Source organism: Dasypus novemcinctus, chromosome 15 (genome assembly GCF_030445035.2).
Source record: "Dasypus novemcinctus isolate mDasNov1 chromosome 15, mDasNov1.1.hap2, whole genome shotgun sequence".
NCBI lineage: Eukaryota > Metazoa > Chordata > Mammalia > Cingulata > Dasypodidae > Dasypus > Dasypus novemcinctus.
In genome coordinates this window covers 35,079,762-35,097,919 of record NC_080687.1, presented here as the reverse complement: position 1 = coordinate 35,097,919, position 18,158 = coordinate 35,079,762, and the positions used below count along the sequence as shown (strand labels likewise).

The window sequence follows — 18,158 nt, the reverse complement described above, 5'->3', positions numbered from 1 at the left end:
TTTTGGAAAGGTACAGAATGATGAAGTGGAAAGAGCTTGGTTTTAATTCTGAGCCAAAAAAAAAAAAAAGTGAAATAAAATGCTGAGTATTCATTGCTCATTATTATAACACGAGAAGCACTAATCAGATTATATCTAAATTGGAATTCAGTACTTCATTTGCAGCCAATTTCACAAGGTCTGAATTTTACTAAGTAAACCAGAATGTGCTGAAACCATGGCAATCTGACTTTCGATAAAATCACAACCAGGTTTAGAACATGAGCTTTGAACAAACAGTCCCCTTCAAATCCAAATGAAACAACAAAACAGCTCAGGGGTCAGATTTTGTTTGGCACCAAAGTGAACAATTTAGGAACTTGACGTTGCCAGGGATCCCGCGTCCCTAAATACAGACCGCGGATTAAAGTGGAGAACGCAGATGATTATTCCAATAATGCAAGTGTAAAACTGCATTTTAGCCCAAACACTATAGTTTGTTCCATTCACTCTGTCCCAAAATATCCTTTCCAAACCTGACTTGCTGTACTGAAGGAAAATCTCACAGTAGAAATGACTGGAGCAGTCCCGAATTTGTAGTGGTGTGGGCTACACTGAGCCTAACACTAGTTTCTCTGAGGCCACGGGTCTAAACACACTCCCAGAAGGCTGGAAGCCTTTTTCTCCGCTGCTGTAGACAACTTCAGAACCATGATATTAAACTAACTTTGGCCCTTTGCCTTCAGGATTATCGTATTTTGTGGTTGCAGAAAGAAGGCCTGGCACAGTGCCTGCAAGGGTTTTACACCGTGGATTGACCAAAGACGTGCTGGGTGCTCAAAAGCTGCTCTTGGCTACATCCTCCTCACTTTAGGTAGCATGGGCTCGCTCTCTCTCGCTTTTGTCTAAGCTTAGCCTAATTACTGGCAGTGGAAGCCCTGCAAATCAAAACTGCACAGAGCTGCCTTAAACTGGTCCTAGGTACTCTATTTCCATCTGACCTGACAACTGCTAAGCTACTGTTTCCTCACACTACTTAATTCAGACCACATTTGGAAGCCTTCTCTGCTTCGACTTGTGACTTGCGCATAGACCTACGCCCGACTGGTTTAAATCTATTGTTCTGCGTTGTCTTATAGATTGAAATGAGACTTAATACTGGCTTAAATAATTCTTTTTTTGTCACCACTGTGGTTTGCTGTTTTCCTAGATAAGTACTTCTGTTCAGATGGCTGTGTATTGTTAAGACTTAAAAAAAAAAAAAAAAAACGGCATTCATTGGCAGTGAGAAGCTTTAAAGTTTTATTAGTATCATAAAAACCCTTCCCAAATGAAACTACTTTTGATAAGTGTTCATACTGACGAAGAGAATTTGTTGAGGGCTGTTGGCAAGTTGGAGGAATTTGTTTTTGAAACTGAAAATGGCAGGAAATAATGACCCCAAATGTTTTCTTTTTCTTGTCCCCAGCCCCCACTCCCTCCAGACACTCCTTCCTCTTTTCCCACCTTCACCACCCCTAACCCAAAGCCAACAAAAAACACTTGATACTGTACAATTTTTCTGGGGAGGGACAATAATTATTCTGAAGCAGACTTTCAACCTTTCAACCTTTCTTAACCGTGGAGCACAGACTATCAAATCAAAGAAAATGTACATTTTTGTTTTATTCCATGGGATTTCTTTTTTTTTAAGATTTTTTTTTTTAAGATTTGTTTATTTATTTCTCTCCCCCACCTCCCCTGCCCCGGTTGTCCGTTCTCTGTGTCTATTTGCTGCGTAGTCGTCTTCTTTGTCCGCTTCTGTTGTTTTCAGCGGCATGGAAATCTGTGTTTCTTTTTGTTGCGTCATCTTGTTGTGTCAGCTCTCCATGTGTGCGGCACTATTCCTGGGCAGGCTGCACTTTCTTTCACACTGGGCGGCTCTCCTTACGGGGCGCACTCCTTGCTAGGGACACCCCTGTGTGGCAGGGCACTCCTTGCACGCATCAGCACTGCATGGACCTCCCATGTGGTAGGCAGACACCCTAACCACTAGGCCAAGTCTGCTTCCCCCTCCATGGGATTTCTTTTTTTTTTTTTTTTAAAGATTTATTTATTTTATTTAATATCCCCCCCTCCCCCGGTTGTCTGTTCTTGGTGTCGATTTGCTGCGTCTTGTTTCTTTGTCGGCTTCTGTTGTCGGCTTCTGTTGTCCGCTTCTGTTGTCGTCAGCGGCACGGGAAGTGTGGGCAGCACCATTCCTGGGCAGGCTGCTCTTTCTTTTCACGCTGGGCGGCTTTCCTCACAGGCGCACTCCTTGCGCGTGGGGCTCCCCCACGCGGGGGACACCCTTGCGTGGCACGGCACTCCTTGCGCACATCAGCACTGCGCATGGCCAGCTCCACACGGGTCAAGGAGGCCCGGGGTCTGAACCGCGGACCTCCCATATGGTAGACGGACGCCCTAACCACTGGGCCAAAGTCCGTTTCCCTCCATGGGATTTCTTAATGCCAGTCTTGCCTTCCAGCTGCCTCACGTTGGAACTTTCTTTGGTAGTATGGGGTGTCATTTTCTTATGAGTGCCTTCTTAATTGAATGCTAAGGTTCAACTCAGTTGCAAAAAAAAATGACTAAAAAAGCATATACTAGTTTGTAACAAAGGTTTCACAACAATGCAAGGTGGTAGTAGGGTGATGTATGAGTGCCCTGTGTGATGTTATGCATGTTTGTTTTGTATGTTCACGACTTTTTCTATAGTTATTGTTTATGTATGTTCATGTATGAATGATAAACTTCAATACAATTTTTAAAAAGCATGATACATGTAGTAAAAGAAAAACAAATCCTAATTTTTTCCCTACTGTGAAAATGCTGATAGATGAAAATACCATTATCCTGTTGTTATCTAGTTTATTTTTATTAAATGAGAAAATACATATAAAGGGCTTAGAATCATGCCTAGCATGAAATAGAGGCTCAGTAAATGTTAGTTATTAATTATAATGCCTTTCCAAGTGGAAAGTAATGCTAACGAGCAAGGCAACACTACTATTGGAAGTATATCAGCATGCATGTGTGGTGAACATTATCTATTACAGTACTCTTGAGTGGTGTCTGGAAATCTCTTGCTTGCCCATGAGATTGGATGACTTATTTCAAATATCTTTTGTTTGATGGGTAGATAAATTTGTAGGCATAATAATGGTGCTCAGACTCTGAATCTAACGCTTTCATAGATCGTTTGACTGTGTTTCCTTTCAATGACAAAATAAACTTAGGAGGTATATTTTATCAACACTTTTATAGAATGAAGCTCGAGTGAGAATAGTAAAAACTCTTGAAGACTTTGATCTGGGCCCAACTGAAAAGTGTGTGAGAATCAACTCAGTGTCCAGTGGTCTCGCCCAAGAAGACCTGGAGCCCCTTTTGCAATCCAAGGTCCTTCCTTCCAGCCTGATGCTACCAAAGGTGCAAAATGTGGAAGAAATCCGGTGGGTGAGTAGCTAATGCTGTGCTTTGATTAAAGACTCAGGACCTGTTAAGGAGTAGTCAGAGAGGAAGGATTTGGGTGCCATGGGTTTGGAAAATGCACACACACAGCAGAGAGGGAAAGGAGTTGAGAAAAAGGAGTGAGATCAGGAGCCCATTTCTTTTCACACAAGGAGAAGTAGGCTTTTCTTTTTATTTATTTATTTATTTATTTAATTACCCTCCCCTCCCCCGGTTGTCTGTTTTCTGTGTGTTTTTGCTGCGTCTTGTTTCTTTGTCCACGGGAAGTGTGGGCGGCGCCATTCCTCGGCAGGCTGCTCCCTCCTTCGCGCTGGGCGGCTCTCATGGGTGCACTCCTTGCGCGTGGGGCTCCCCTACACGGGGGACACCCCTGTGTGGCAGGGCACTCCTTGCGCGCATCAGCACTGCGCATGGGCCAGCTCCACAAGGGTCAAGGAGGCCCGGGGCTTGAACTGGGCGGACCTCCCATGTGGTAGACGGACGCCCTAACCACTGGGCCAAAGTCCGTTTCCCGAGAAGTAGGCTTTTCAAGTGCTACATGGAGCAGCTGCATTTTTTAAATGATGCATCTATTTTCCAATCAGATTTGCACTTGGGACAAAACAGTCCCCTCCACTGCCTTCCCAGAGCAATCCCTGGAAGCTGCATGCCAGGGCATTGGATCCTTTCTTACACCCAGCCAGGCCCTAACCCAAGACTTGCACTTGGAAGAGTAGTAATGTAAGTGGCTTTTCCCGAGATTCATTTTAAGTAATCATAGACAGAGAAAGCACATTACCTGGGTATGAAAAAAATGACCATAAAGAAGGGGAGAAAAAGGTCACTCTTTAGGGCAACTAGAGGAATAAACAGGAAGCTTTTAACTAGTGGTTTTAATTAGCACAGATATTATTTCCTGAACAGTTCTCTAGTTCTTCCCTTTTTAATTGCTGACAGGTGTGTTTGTGTTTCATGACAGACTTTTCAGCCAATAAAAACCTGAAATGTAAAGTGGTTGGCATGTCAAATTACTTAAGAAAACTTTGAAATGGGCCTAATTATACTATGATTGTTTTAATTGTTAAGGGCAGGGGGAGGCGAGATTTTATTTAGGGGTTGCTATTATTCTGCGCTCTCTGTTGAATGAAATAACATTTTCATTGTGCCACTCCAGGGCAGGGCGCCTATGAAATGTAAGTGGTGGCAGTGTCATCAGGCACTGTGAGCAGTGGTCGTTTCTGACACCACGTCTAGTATTATCTGTAAGATTGTTGACGTAACTGTCTTACTGATAAAAGGTGAGGAAACTGATCAACTTTTTAATACACCTAGAGATGTTGAATCTGTTCTGTCCAATGCAGTAGCTACTAGCCCCATGTTCCCACTGGGCCCTTGAAATGTAGTGAGTCTAAATTGAGATGTGCTCTAAGTATAAAATACACACCAGATTTCGAAGACTTAATACCAAAAAGAAAAAAGTAAAATATCCCAGTAACTATTATATTGACCATAGGTTGAAATGACAACATTTGGGATATATTGGGTAAAATAAAAGATTATTGAAATTAAGTTTACCTGTTTTATTTTACTTTTTTAATGTAGCGACTAGAAAATCTTAAATTGCATATGCAGCAGCCGTTATATTTCTATTGCACGGCTCTGTGTTGGATTCTTCTTGAAGACCCGTATTTGACTAACATTTACTTGCTAAACTGGAGTTTTCCTCTCTCCAGGATTTCCCTCGGAAGCTGGGAGATACTAGTCATAGTGTTTTAGTATCTTTGAGGGCTCCTATGCCATTCAAAGATGTCTTAAGGTGATTGAAATGGCATCTGAAGTCACTGTTCCCTTTTGGTTTCAGAGTTAATATCTATTTATCACCGTTGCCCTTAATTTAAGAGAGGGGGCCCACACCAGCCTTCAGCTACAGCTTTAAATCCTTGGTCGTGAGGAACATACTGAAATGTAGACAACCAAGATTAAATTATTTAAATAGGATTTATAGTTAACAGAAGTCTGCGCGGCTGTTTATTTTTGCCTCTTCGTTTGTATTTATGGGAAGCATAAAACCCAGAGCCTGATGCACAACTGAAAGATGGGCTTACTTGTTTTCTTTTGTGTGAGAATCTCTTGCTCGCCTTTTGTCGCTAGTGTGGGTTCTTGTTTGACTGGCACAGCTTATTGGACTATAACAAGCGTAACTCTGCCTCCTTTGTCGTGGGACAATTCTCCCACAAATCCCGAACAGTGTGCATTCTTCCAACACACTATTGGGTGTGCACTGGAATTGAAAGAATTGCTGAGCCCTGCTACTTCATCTCCTCCCCAATCTCTTTGTGATTTTTTCCCCCTTCTTTCTCTCCCCCCCAGTCCCCTCCACCTTGCTGAAATGAACACTTTACCAGGCCGGAAACATTTAATCATCTCCTTTTGAAAAAATTAATTGAAACTTCTCCACTAGTTACCTTTTGTGTTAGTACTTAATGCAATTTTTTAAGAACCAGGGGGAGGAGGAGGGGGGAGGATGGGCTAGAATATTTAGTTGTTAATTGCCCCTATTGGCTTAAAAACAAAAGGCAGGAGAGACTTTTCTCACTAAGAACAGGGAACATTTTAAAGTATTTACCTGGGTTTAAACTTGGTGATTTTTGTAGTTACTACCACAAGAATGGGGCAAGTAATGTTTCAAGTTTTTGGAATGAGAAAAAAAATTCTCCTACCACATATTTAACACCAAAACCACCAATATTTTGCTACCCATTTTCTAGCTTCAATGTGACACCAGTTATGTTTTATTTTCGTTTATATCGAACACTGTACATTTCATCGCCTAAAATTGTAGCCTTCTCTTCATTCTTGCTATGTTGGTTGAGTTATTCCTTCCCTTGAAAAAAGTTACTAAGGAGGTGATGCTGTCTAAAGAAGGGAGGGTGCAGGGGGAGCAACCGGGAATAATTCTTCATTACTGAAAGCTGTGATTTATTTTAGCCTAATTGTAAAGTTACTGCAAATTGCTCAAAAGCTTTTTAAAGATCCCAGTGATTAGATTTTTTAGCGAGGGAGGGGGTGCACAGGCAAGGAGGGAGCAGCTAAAAGGGGAAATAACACCTCTAATCCCGCTTCTGGTAAATAGGCTGCCAGCTTTTAAAATGAGTTTCCTTTCTATTAGTCAGAATATTATGCTAAGCCTTAGCATTAGTTTTTTTTTTTTTTTATGTTGCCATAGCAGCCTTATTCCTGCAGGGTTGTGACCTGTGATGATTACAGTACAAAGCTTATAGGGTCTTGAAACCCCCTTTGAAGATGAAAAGTCTTTGATGGTTTATATTTATGCAAATCTCTTAGATATGATTTACCCAACTGAGACTGAATGGAGAGATGATTAAAATTCCCTTTTCCTTTGATATCCATTAATGGCTGAATATTCCTTAAATTTAAAATGGTTATATATGTTTTTATCTTTATTTACAAAAATATCTTTATCATACCTGCGTTGTTGTTGTTGTTGTTTTTTAATCTCCCCACATCTTATTAGATCTAGATAGACATAATAGATTTACAATTTAGGGTACTTTTTTTTTTTTTTCTTTTGAAAGGGGTGGGGGGCGATCTGTGCAAGAGCTTTTGTATGTTTCCAGATGATAGATTTTGGAATTTGGGCTACCCCACTGGCAGCACAGAGCTAGCTGTGAACTGGTCTCATGGAAAAAATTGGAGAGCTTTGGTCTTCAAAGAATTAAACTTCCTTTTTAAGGTCTTCATAGGTAAGCTAAAAAATTATGAAGAAAAACCTTCTGAACAAAGGGTAATGGTCCTATAATGGATAATATGGGTTCCATAGAAGACTGTGGAATAGTTACACCGATGTCAGGGCTGGACCTGAAACAAAAACAGAGTAGTAGGTAGAGCAAGGATTCATTGATTTAAGGGCCTACCATTTGCATTTAACTAAGTAAGGGCCAGAGGTCTTAAGTAAATATGTTTTCAACTTGAGAATCTCTCCTTCCAGTTCTAACTCCTAGGCCACAAATTGCTCCTTTGGAAAAAATTATCATGCTTGGGGTTTTTGTGTTTAGTTTGGTGGGAACCTTGTTACCTTTTCCTTTGGTCTTTCCTCTTTTCTTTTCTTTTTTTTTTTTCTTTTTCTTTTTTTTTTAGCTCTTTTGTGTACACGAAAGAGACTGGGATATTACTTCCTCAGGTCAAAGACTTAAATACTACTTCTATGTCTACATTTCAGTGATTGTACATTTTTCCCCCACTGAATCACCTATGACACTTTTGGTTTTAGTTTGCAGATAAATTTTCATTCTACTTAAAAGGCCGAAAACTTGAACAACCAATGAATTTAATCCCTTTTGTGGAAACTGCAATGGGTTTGCTCAATTTTAAGGTAAGAAAATCATAATGTGGTTAATAAGTTATTATTTTATTTAGCACCTAAAGAGAGCTTTCGTTTTCAATTTTAACAGCTACTTAAGATGTTTTGCTAGGAAAATTTTACAAACAAGCTAAGTCTGAACACCATTTGTTATCTGTAATAGTCCAAAAACCAGGTTCTGAGCATCTTGGAAAACAAAGAAATTGGTTAAACGGAAAGGAAAAGTTTCATAGTCCTAAATATTTAAATGATATATTCATATATTCCAGTAACAATTTTAACTATATCGTCACTTTATAAATATACTCCTTAAATTAGTACAGTTACAAATTAAATGTACATGAAAATTTATTTTGTCACCCTTATGAACTAACTGAATTATTCTTTTGTATCAACTGTCTTTTCAATGGGAAATTTCCCAGCCCTTTTGCAGCAACATCATTCATAATGTCTCGTGGATGAGATTAATATTTGTAACTTAATATACACACATAATTAGTATATTATGTGCCTCTATATTAGAAATATAAAATATTTTCTAGTAGGAAACAGAGAAGATTTGCTAAATCAAGTGCTTTCAACCTTTGTATGGTTGCCTTAAACTATCTGCCTTAATAAATTCACAGCTAGCTCCTTCCCCCCCAATCAGTGGTCATGTATATTGTTTTTCAAAATATGCCTCATGTCCCACCTGACCTGTGGCCATTCATAGAGCACATCCCACCTCAGAGTTTTTAGCCTACCGTTTTTTGCAGAGTGTAGGGGAAAGAAATCACTAAAAACAAGGAAAAACTATAGGTGAGCCATACTAGAGAGATTATAGACGCTACAAGAGGAAACTTCGTGACCTATTGGAACAGGCAGGAGGGGCTAGTGTTTGGAGAGCTACCGTGAGCCTCGTGGTCAGCATGTTTACACAACCAACCACAAATTCTGTCAGCCTGCCCTAGAATTCTCGGAATATAATCAAAAGCACATCCCTCAGATGCGATCAGATCCGTACAAGGATTTCATTTTAAGTGCTGTTTCACCCTTTTATTCCATAATGAACTCAGAAGCATTTACAACTCCTGAAATTAATCAACAGTGTCTGCACATGTTTCTCATTTGTTCCCCACTCCCTAAATATATTAGCAGGCTGTATCTCCATCTTCATAGCTTCACAATTATATCTAAGACAAACACTGTTCCAGCTTTATTTTCATACATAAATGAAGTTGCTTATTAATGCATCTTAGATGACTTGTTGCATTTTTATTTTCCCTTCTGAAGTGGTAGATTTTTATATTGTATGTTTTCAATCCTGAGAACATTTACGAAGAAATCTTGATGGTAATGCAAATAAGCCAATTAGTTTATTTGATTTAAAAATTCCTTCTTTCTCTCCTATGGTTTTACATTTATTGTTTGATACTCTTAAAACAAAAACAAATTTTGAAAAAGTAGAAATAACCTATATTACAATCAAAATGAGCTACTTCAAGCTTTCTCCAGAAATTGTATCAGCTATAATTTCAACATTATAACTATATTAATATATACTAATTACCAAATTAATATAATCCTCCAAGCAGAGCAAATACATACCTCCTACTTATAAATACCATTTGAAAGGGGTACATTTGGGGTGCATTTTTAGGACAGCTTAGCCAAACTGTATTAAGAGTTGGATCATTTTGTTCCTGAAATATGCCGTGCTTCTCTCTACTGCCTGCGTTTCTGAGACTTGCTCCTGCTCTGCTCTTTTACAGGCAGTTTGTGAAGAAACCCTGAAGATTGGGCCTCAAGTGGGTCTTTTTCTAGACGCAGTCATTTTTGGAGGAGAAGATTTTCGAGCGAGCATAGGTGTCAAAAACACTTTCTTTCCCTCCCCCCCTCTCTCTCTGTTCATAAGTATTTCTCTTTTTCTTTGCCCCTCATGAATGGACATTTACATGACAATATATTCCAGCCATGACAGTGGTTTTTCAGCTGAATGGACAGCATTTCCTTATAATTTCAGGGTTCCTCTCCTGTTTCCAGAGTATGGTATTATTACTTCTGCTCATTTCAAAAATAACTAAAAAAACAGCCTCAGAAGTGTTCAGTAATATATGGCATCTACTTTGCTCATAATAAGTGTATTATGTGAACAATTTCTCCTTTGCCTAAATATATTTTGTTTTCAGCTCAGTCTAAGGGCTGTCTAGGCTTCTAACACAAATTTAAGGCAGTTCACATTTGCTTTAGTTAACTGTTTTCTACATCGGGTATAGAATGTAAATATTTTAAAAATAGATCTTAAATTTCTCTTAAAACATATTTTACTAAATATTTCCTAAGACACCCTGCTGGGTTCCATGGATCTTTACCATCCCTTGAGCACGATGCTTCTGGTCTGAGTGTGTGTATAACTAGTAAGTGTGAGTGTGTCTAGAAAAGAGGCAAGAGCACAGAGAGCGTTTCTGGTGACCTGGAGACACGCGCATTCCCTGAGCAGTCTCCTCGCCCACGTTTACACAGCGATCCCCGAGGGTAGAAAAGAGAAACTTCTTTTAATGCCAGTATTTCCAGGAAACTTTTGTGTATCCGACAGCTCAGGGGACCACCAAAGGCATAGCGACACTCTGCCTGTCACTAAATGCGTGCCCTTCCGTTGCCCCGGGCTTTCCATCCAAACCCTGAAGCTGAGGGACTTGGCTCAGTTACGACAGGGCAACCACCGCGAGGGAACTCTGCTCCAGGCAAGCAGTTAACTGTTTCCTCTCACTGCTGCTTGGCTGCATTCTATGATGTTGTCTTTGGACGCACCCTTTCCAAGCAATGGCAAGAAGGAAAACTCTCAGGAGTCATTTGTGACCCTGCTTCTCTCCCCAGAAATGGGGAAGGGGTCCTTTCCTAAGGCATGTGCAAGTGTAAACTAAAGGATGCCTTGCAAGATGAGGAGGCACATAGGAGATTGAACTTAGCCTCCGTCTCTCCCTCTCATTTACATTCGAATAATCATTTTGCTGGGGAGCAATTCCCAGCGAAATAATGTCTTTATAGGGTAGGTTATTATAATAAATGTCTGGGTTCGGTTTCCAGAGTTAAAGTCTCCCTTTTCTGTCAAAATCCCATTTTCAGGTGCAACAAGTAGTAAAGAAACCCTGGAAGTTCTCTACGCCCGGCAAAAGATAGTGGTCGTAGCCAAGGCCTTTGGTCTGCAAGCCATAGATCTCGTGTACATTGACTTTCAGGATGGAGAGGGGCTTCTCAGGCAGTCGAGAGAAGGAGCTGCCATGGGCTTCACTGGTATGATTCCTTGATGTCTTATAAAGAGACGTCTAGATGAGCAAGCACTTCCGAGAAAAAGAAATAGAAATTAGGTTTTCTAATGTAATCACATAGCATGTATATTTATTCCACTGTCTGAAACATGAAAAAGCCACCCAGGGCAAGAACCTGCCAAACAAATTATGTTTTCCTTTGGCTCTGCAAGTCAAAAAACAAACACTCATTTTATTTTCTCTTTACGTTAGTACAGAATTTTTTCTGTTGTTTTAAGTATCTTGCTGTAGTTTTCACTGACTGAGAGTATCACAGAAGTGCTTTCTAGTGAATTGTCATTAGGATTTGGGTAGGGTGAGGGGGAAGTCGAGGGTGCAAGAAAATTTTGCTAAAGCCTTCAGAATATTAATTCATTTCTGAAAAAAAAAGGGGTTTTACTATCTCATCTTTGTTTTTTACTCATAACTAGTTTTGGGGTTTTTTCTGCCACTTCAAGCCCCTCCTTTCTCTCATCCCCACTGCCCACTTCCCAGAAGTGTCTGTGCACCTGGTGACACCTACAGGCCCTGGGGGCACTGGCAGGCACTGAGTCCAGCGGGGCCCTGCAGCCCCAGCCTGGAGAGCAGGCAACACCTGTTGCTGGGAGTGCCTGGTCAATCGGGTCCCCATGAGCCAAGGGAGCAACCAGGGATTGTGTTTTGGCAGCAGTATCCTATTTTTTGCAAAACCACAATAGGATTGTACACACATGCACACACACATGCACATACACACACAACCATGGGGGGGGAAACACCACGACTCATTTATTATTTCTACTTGTGCTTCAAGTTCTAAGGACATCAGTATCAGTATTAGAAATATACCCAAATAAGAAGGCAAAGAGAAAAGCATCCGTGATAGTCCTTTTCTAAATAGTTTTCTTTTAGTGGATCAAGTTAGAGGTTACTGAAAGAAATATTTCTTAAAGTGACCTTAAATTTAAAAGGTAACTTAATGGATGATGGTTTAACTAAAAAGAAAATTCAAAGACTTAAGAGGCAACTTCAGTGTTACATTTAGAATTGAATGAAGCTGACATTTGTTTTTGTGTTAACATAGTTAAAATAAATGTGATCCCTGATAGAGAAATATTTCCAATTATCTGAATTATTAATAAACAAGTGCTCTTCCATTTCATAGTGATCTAGAAGGAAAGAAATCACATTTCCACATCCATGGGGTTAAGTTTGTCCCCGTGGCCTATTACTCCTGATTCTTTCCAACAACTGGTTAGTATGTGGCCAAAATGGAAAACATGGAGGAAAACACCATGAAATCTGTCGAATAGACACCGATGTCGTGAGCCTGAAACGTGTGGCACTGGCTGCCAAGCAGCCAGATACTGTTCTGAAATGGAAACTAAATCAGTAAAGAACAGAATACACTGCACTGATAACTGGCCTCTTCCACAGTCACTCAGTATGACCTGGGATTCCTCGGCTTCCTCTGGGATAAATATTTGCTCCAGAACGTATAAGAGAGCTTGAGAGTTTCTCCAGGATCAGGTCTGAATGAAATTTGTCCTTAATTCAGTCACTGAAGACAAATTATTTCAGATGAAGTTTAAATTTCTAGACTGCGCCCAACTCAGCACGAGGGGCTTATTGGATCTGGCACTATTGTTTCTCAACAACAGGGAGTGTTGAATCACAAAAAAATGAAAGCGGAAAGAATGGGGAGGCACGGAGGTTACAGTGCCCATTATGTATTACCATGAACGAGTCAGAAAACCAGGGAGTTACACTGCGTGACCATTGCAAATTTTGGGGAAAGAAGATCTTTTCTTGCCCCAATTGTATTTCTACCTACCAGTAAACAATAATTAGGCTGATAATAAGGTATGTTAGGACTTGTAGTGTTTGGGGCTTTTTTGAAATAAATGCTTTATGATGAGTGTTTTAGGCTGCTCCTGATCTGTTTGTCCTAATTAGCATTTAATTAGCCACACCTTGGCCTTTGCACCAGAAGGAAGGAAGAGTGGAAGAAGGAAGGAAGGGAAATGCCCACCCTGTCTGAAGCAGGTAGTTGAAAGGTTTAAAATCCAGCAGAAGTGTTCAGTCATTCCTAACACTCCTGAGAACACGGAGTCAGTGCTGTAAGGACTTCCTTTACTTTTAAAAAGTCTGTATTTTTTTAATGTGTTGTAGATTCTTAAAAGTTTAGCAAGGCCCCATACAGGGGGTTACAGCTTGTTCTGCTGCAACACGGTTTCACTGGACAACAATCCACATAGATTGATTTGAAATCAGTGCATTGGCTGAATCAATGGCCATTAACTTTAGGAATTTTTTTATAAAAAGAAACCCTAAATAAGCCTTGGAATAAAGCTTTAACAGATGACTTAGTCATTACAGTTACTCCGTACTCCATGCTGAGAAGAAAGATTATAAATACGAAGCACTATAGGTTTTATTCTTTTTGGCAGTCTTTTGTAGAAGACAAAAATGACACCATCATACAGTTACCTAAAAGACTTGACAGGTATTGATTTAAAGCACGGTATATCAAGTGGTACTGTAAAAAGGATTTCATGGTCATAAATTTTAATGTCTTCCAATTTTGCACCCTCTCAGTAACTTGTCAATAACAACTCCTCTGTATAAAATATTTGCTTCATTCCTGCATGGCATTAAAGTCTGCCATACAGTTGTTGGGCTACATAAGATACAACAAAAGAGAACTTCACATATAAAATGAATGCTCATCAATTTCTAAAACCTAACATGATTTTAAAATTAACCTCATTAACCAAAATGAACGCACTTGAGATCCATCAGTTGTCTCAGTTTTTCAATGTAGTTTATGTTTGATCCACATATGATAGCATGTACTAAGGAGTTCCCATGAAATCTGGCTTTTTTTATATCAGTATAAATTATGTACATAAATTATAAAATTCAGGACTAACGATTAGTAGAAAATAATTACCAGAACTGACATCCTGTATCAATAATATTGTAACCACTATTTGATTATTTAAATATAACCTCAATGGCTATATTGAAAAACACTCCCATTTATTATCACTGATGTCATTTGTTCCCAGAAATTATTCCTCCCAAAATTTCAACATATTTATTTATACAGGTTGTTAATGTTTTATTAGTCTGATGATAGATAGGACTGAAACAGAATGTGAGGTTGTTTCAATTAGGCCATTGTAAAGAAAATACATTGTTATATTTATCCACTTAAACTTTTTCTTAAAATACTAAAAATATTTTTACAAAATATTTTTCCTTTTTCTAATTGATAGAATAATGACAGTAACAGGATTTGACATTTTATGAAACATCAAGTATATAATTTGTACTTACTAAATATTAAAACAATTTGTTTCAAAAGCAAAGCAAGTTGCTATACCAACAAATACACTTAGCAGAGTAAATATCATTGATTTTTAAAGGGCCAAATGTGTCCATAATTTTACTGTGTAATAAAATATGCCCTCATAATTATTATAACATTAAATTATTCTACATTTTATTAATGCCCTAATTAGATTCCACATTTCGTGGAATGTTAAATTTTTTATAATGGCCACAAGATTTCCCAGAATCCTGTGACTCTATCTATCAGGTGTTTTTATTTAAAATCCTTAAGCCTTCAAAAAGAATCATAAAGCCCCTTTGTAACTATTGCTACAGAGATAAGATTTTTTCTGGAGTAAGTAACTCTATAATAGGAAAATATGTACTCTTTATTCAATAAGCAAAAAAGGAAAATCTGGATATACTTTTGGGTAGAGAAACATTCTGTAATTTTTTATTTAAAGCTTTTTAAATGGTATAATCTAGAGACCACGGTGTTCAAATGTACCTTCTAGTTTACTGTACTGAATAAAATATTTTCATTGGAGTCTAATTTTCTATTAGTGGTTAGAAATGATACACCAATATTCATCTAAAAGAAAGAAAATTGAATATATTATTGAAAGATACTATTTGACATTAATAGAGTTGAAAAGTCAGCTTCAGTAAGCTTTATTTAAAAAAGACCAATTTTAAAAGAAATCACAGAAAGTGGGATAATCCTAACAAAATAAGCAAACTACCCCTTCTAAAGTTTGAGCGAAATTATCACTTAATTTTTTCTACTTTAACTCAAAATAATCACTCTAATTTGCAGACATTATCCTTTAAAGTTCCAGCCAAAGCAGTTATTCAAAGAGCTGCCTAGTCAATCCACCTGTAAGGAAAAATGAGAGATTATCTACACTTAGGTGGCATTTCTATAGGATCGGAAACACAATTACTTCCATTGTCGTAGTTGTTCTTATGTGGTATTCTGGAAAAGCCAGCCTGATTGTGGTTCTTGAAAAAAAAAAAAAAGAAAATAATTAGTTATTTAACATACAGTCTAGGAGGCATTCAGGCGCCTTGCATGTTTGAAACATTTTGTTTGAACATCTGTTTGTTGTTTTGTGTTTCTAGTGTTATTAATCTTCTTGTAGGTAAGCAGGTGATCCATCCTAACCAAATTGCAGTGGTCCAGGAGCAGTTTTCTCCCTCTCCTGAAAAAATTAAGTGGGCTGAAGAACTGATTGCTACCTTTAAAGAACATCAACAATTAGGAAAGGTAAACGTTTTGTTAATGCCGTGGATGTAACTGGTGTTTAAACTACTCTTCAGCTGTGGGGAAGGATCTGAAAAAAAAAAAAAAGTACCGTTTGGTTTTAAAAAGTTCATTGTATTTGTGTGTGTGTGTGTGTGTGTGTGCGCATTTTGGAGGGAGGGACAACATTCAACAGTGAGAAAACTGTTTAAAGTAGATCGGCTTTTCTCACTTTCCTAAATATTTCACCACCTGGCTCGCAAGTCTTTCATTTTATTCTTTTCATAAAATATATTGGCAGCCTTTGAGAAAACAGAAAAAGTCCATTTAGTTTTGCTCTGTAGACTTCGATGTAGCATTCACAGGAAAATAATTTTAGATCAAAGTGAGAGCAAGTTGTGATAAAATAAACACAGTTTGACCAAATGTTTCTTGTGGAGAGAAGAAATAAATTTCAAGTTATTTTAATTTGGGGGAAAAAAGTACAAAATCTCCTCAGGTTTAGTCATTTAAGAGTGGGAGGTTGTATATGTGTTTGTACCAATTTCTGGACCTGAGATTTGGATAGAATGGAAAGCAAATTAACACTGGAGTACGGTTGTTCCTAATTTAGTGCATCATTGAGTCTCGCGTTTCCTGCTCTGTGGGTTTCTGCTATGTAAATATTGCAGTGGTGATGCACAATCTGTCTCCACTTTGTGCCAGTAATACTTAAATTAGGTGTCGCCTGAAGGAAGATTTTATGCTAGTTGCAGCATTGTCAGTTAATTATCTTAAAGGTTATTTGCAATAATACCGTTTGCCTCTTTTTAAGAGGAAAGGGGGGATGTTGCATATATAAATCTATCCTAGAGATAATTTTTAATTTCGGCTTTGTTACTTACCTAAGGGGTAAAGTTCTGATAGCTCCAATGCAAGATTACTTAGGGGAAAGAATATTGAAAAATTGTTAAGTTTCTAAATGTGAAAACAGTCCCCACACACTTTTCCCTGGCTGTAAAAGCACCTGAAAATCCTGGGACTTGCTGCAGTGGGTAAAAATATTAATTAGATCACTTCCTCCTCCTGTGGATACCTGCCTTAAACTCTGAACATGCACATGTGCTCTCTCACACATGCGTGCATAATACACGCTCATCTTTGCACAAGCTTCCCTTGCTATCAAAACACAGAATATGTAAATATGTTAAATAAATCCAATTAGGGCTTATACCAATTTCATGATACATAACATCTCTTCATTTCAAACTAACAGCGGCCAGTAGAAAAATAAGAGGTTTCATAGAAAAGTATTTCCTATGCTGGCTTTGTGTTTTATGTCCATCTCCCTATCTTCGCCCCAAATCCAGATCTCACATGAAAAAAAACCCAGATGTTTAGCTGAAGAGTAGAGCTATGAACTTGCCTTTGAATCCCCCGAAGCCTGCCACCCATTCTTTTCTACACACTCATCGAACTTGCCAGAATCTCATGATTATTATTTCTTTTCCTGGGTTTTACACCAAGAGGGAGACCAGCCAGAAGCAGCACTGTCACTATTGGTGGCCTGGAGCCATCCCGTTGTAGTCTTGTGCCCCTGCTCAGCCCAACCAGAAACGTGTCCATTACATGGTTCTTGTTGTGTGGAATAAGCAATTCTAATGCCCATTGTGCATTTACTACCATCAAAAGAGGGTGATGCCAGAAATGCCACACAAAAGCTAAACCCCTTAGATGTGGTTTTGGTTAGCTCGCTCTCTCTGATTTCTCTAGTTTAGGCACTGGGATGAAATCATAGTGGGAAGGAACAACATCTTGTTTTTACCAAGACTTTATTTTGAAGCCAAAAACTGCTACCATTTCATGGAAGAAACACGTCGTCCCTTCAAATTGTAGCAGCATGTCACCTCTTTCTCATCATCAATTACAAGTAAAGATTCTCCTCAGGAAAAAAATAAAGGGTATAACTATGGACTCTTTCATGCGGCTATGCAAATAACTCCACCCACAGACCTCTCTCTTGCTTGCCTGTGTACACACCCACTACAGGCTCTTATAGGTCTGCCGTCCCTTAATGCCAGTGGAGGATATACAGATGAGAAATTCCCTATAGAAATAATAAACTGAGGCAGGATATGGACCAGGAAAACAACAGACCAAGCAGAGTCCCAGTCTGGGCCAGCACCGCTCCCGTGAGCAGTCTAAAATGGGTTTCACATTGGACAACCTCAAGAGGCCACCTGTCACTGGAAGCAGCTAGGTGTGTGGGAGAGCTTACTCTAAATGTCAGTCACCAACAAACAAACTTCAGATTAGAAACACTGTTTTTCCTGGCATTGAAGTTCTTGAATGGTAAAAACAACACTTTTCCATTGTATTATGAAGTGTTATTCCCAGGGAAAATTGTCCCAAAGCGTCTATGCCTTTTGATGATGGGCAAGTTAAATGTTAAATTATGAACTGTTTTGTTTTTTGTTTTTTTTAATAAGAAACGCCCTCTTGTTGG

At 38.8% G+C, this 18,158-nt stretch overlaps 1 protein-coding gene across 3 annotated transcripts in view; it reads left to right on the top strand.

Moving 5' to 3' along the window:
* Positions 1–18,158, top strand: part of CLYBL (citramalyl-CoA lyase) — a 267,593-nt gene that overhangs the window by 233,872 nt on the left and 15,563 nt on the right. For all 3 annotated transcript variants that reach the window (XR_188188.4, XM_004458414.4, XM_012525124.4), the window contains exons 3-7: positions 3,265–3,453; positions 7,739–7,840; positions 9,580–9,673; positions 10,934–11,101; positions 15,573–15,697. Coding sequence is in view for 2 of the 3 variants with exons in the window: in XM_004458414.4 (XP_004458471.1) it covers positions 3,265–3,453; positions 7,739–7,840; positions 9,580–9,673; positions 10,934–11,101; positions 15,573–15,697 (678 nt within the window). In the remaining variant the exon portion in view is untranslated. The remainder of the gene's footprint in view (positions 1–3,264; positions 3,454–7,738; positions 7,841–9,579; positions 9,674–10,933; positions 11,102–15,572; positions 15,698–18,158) is intronic.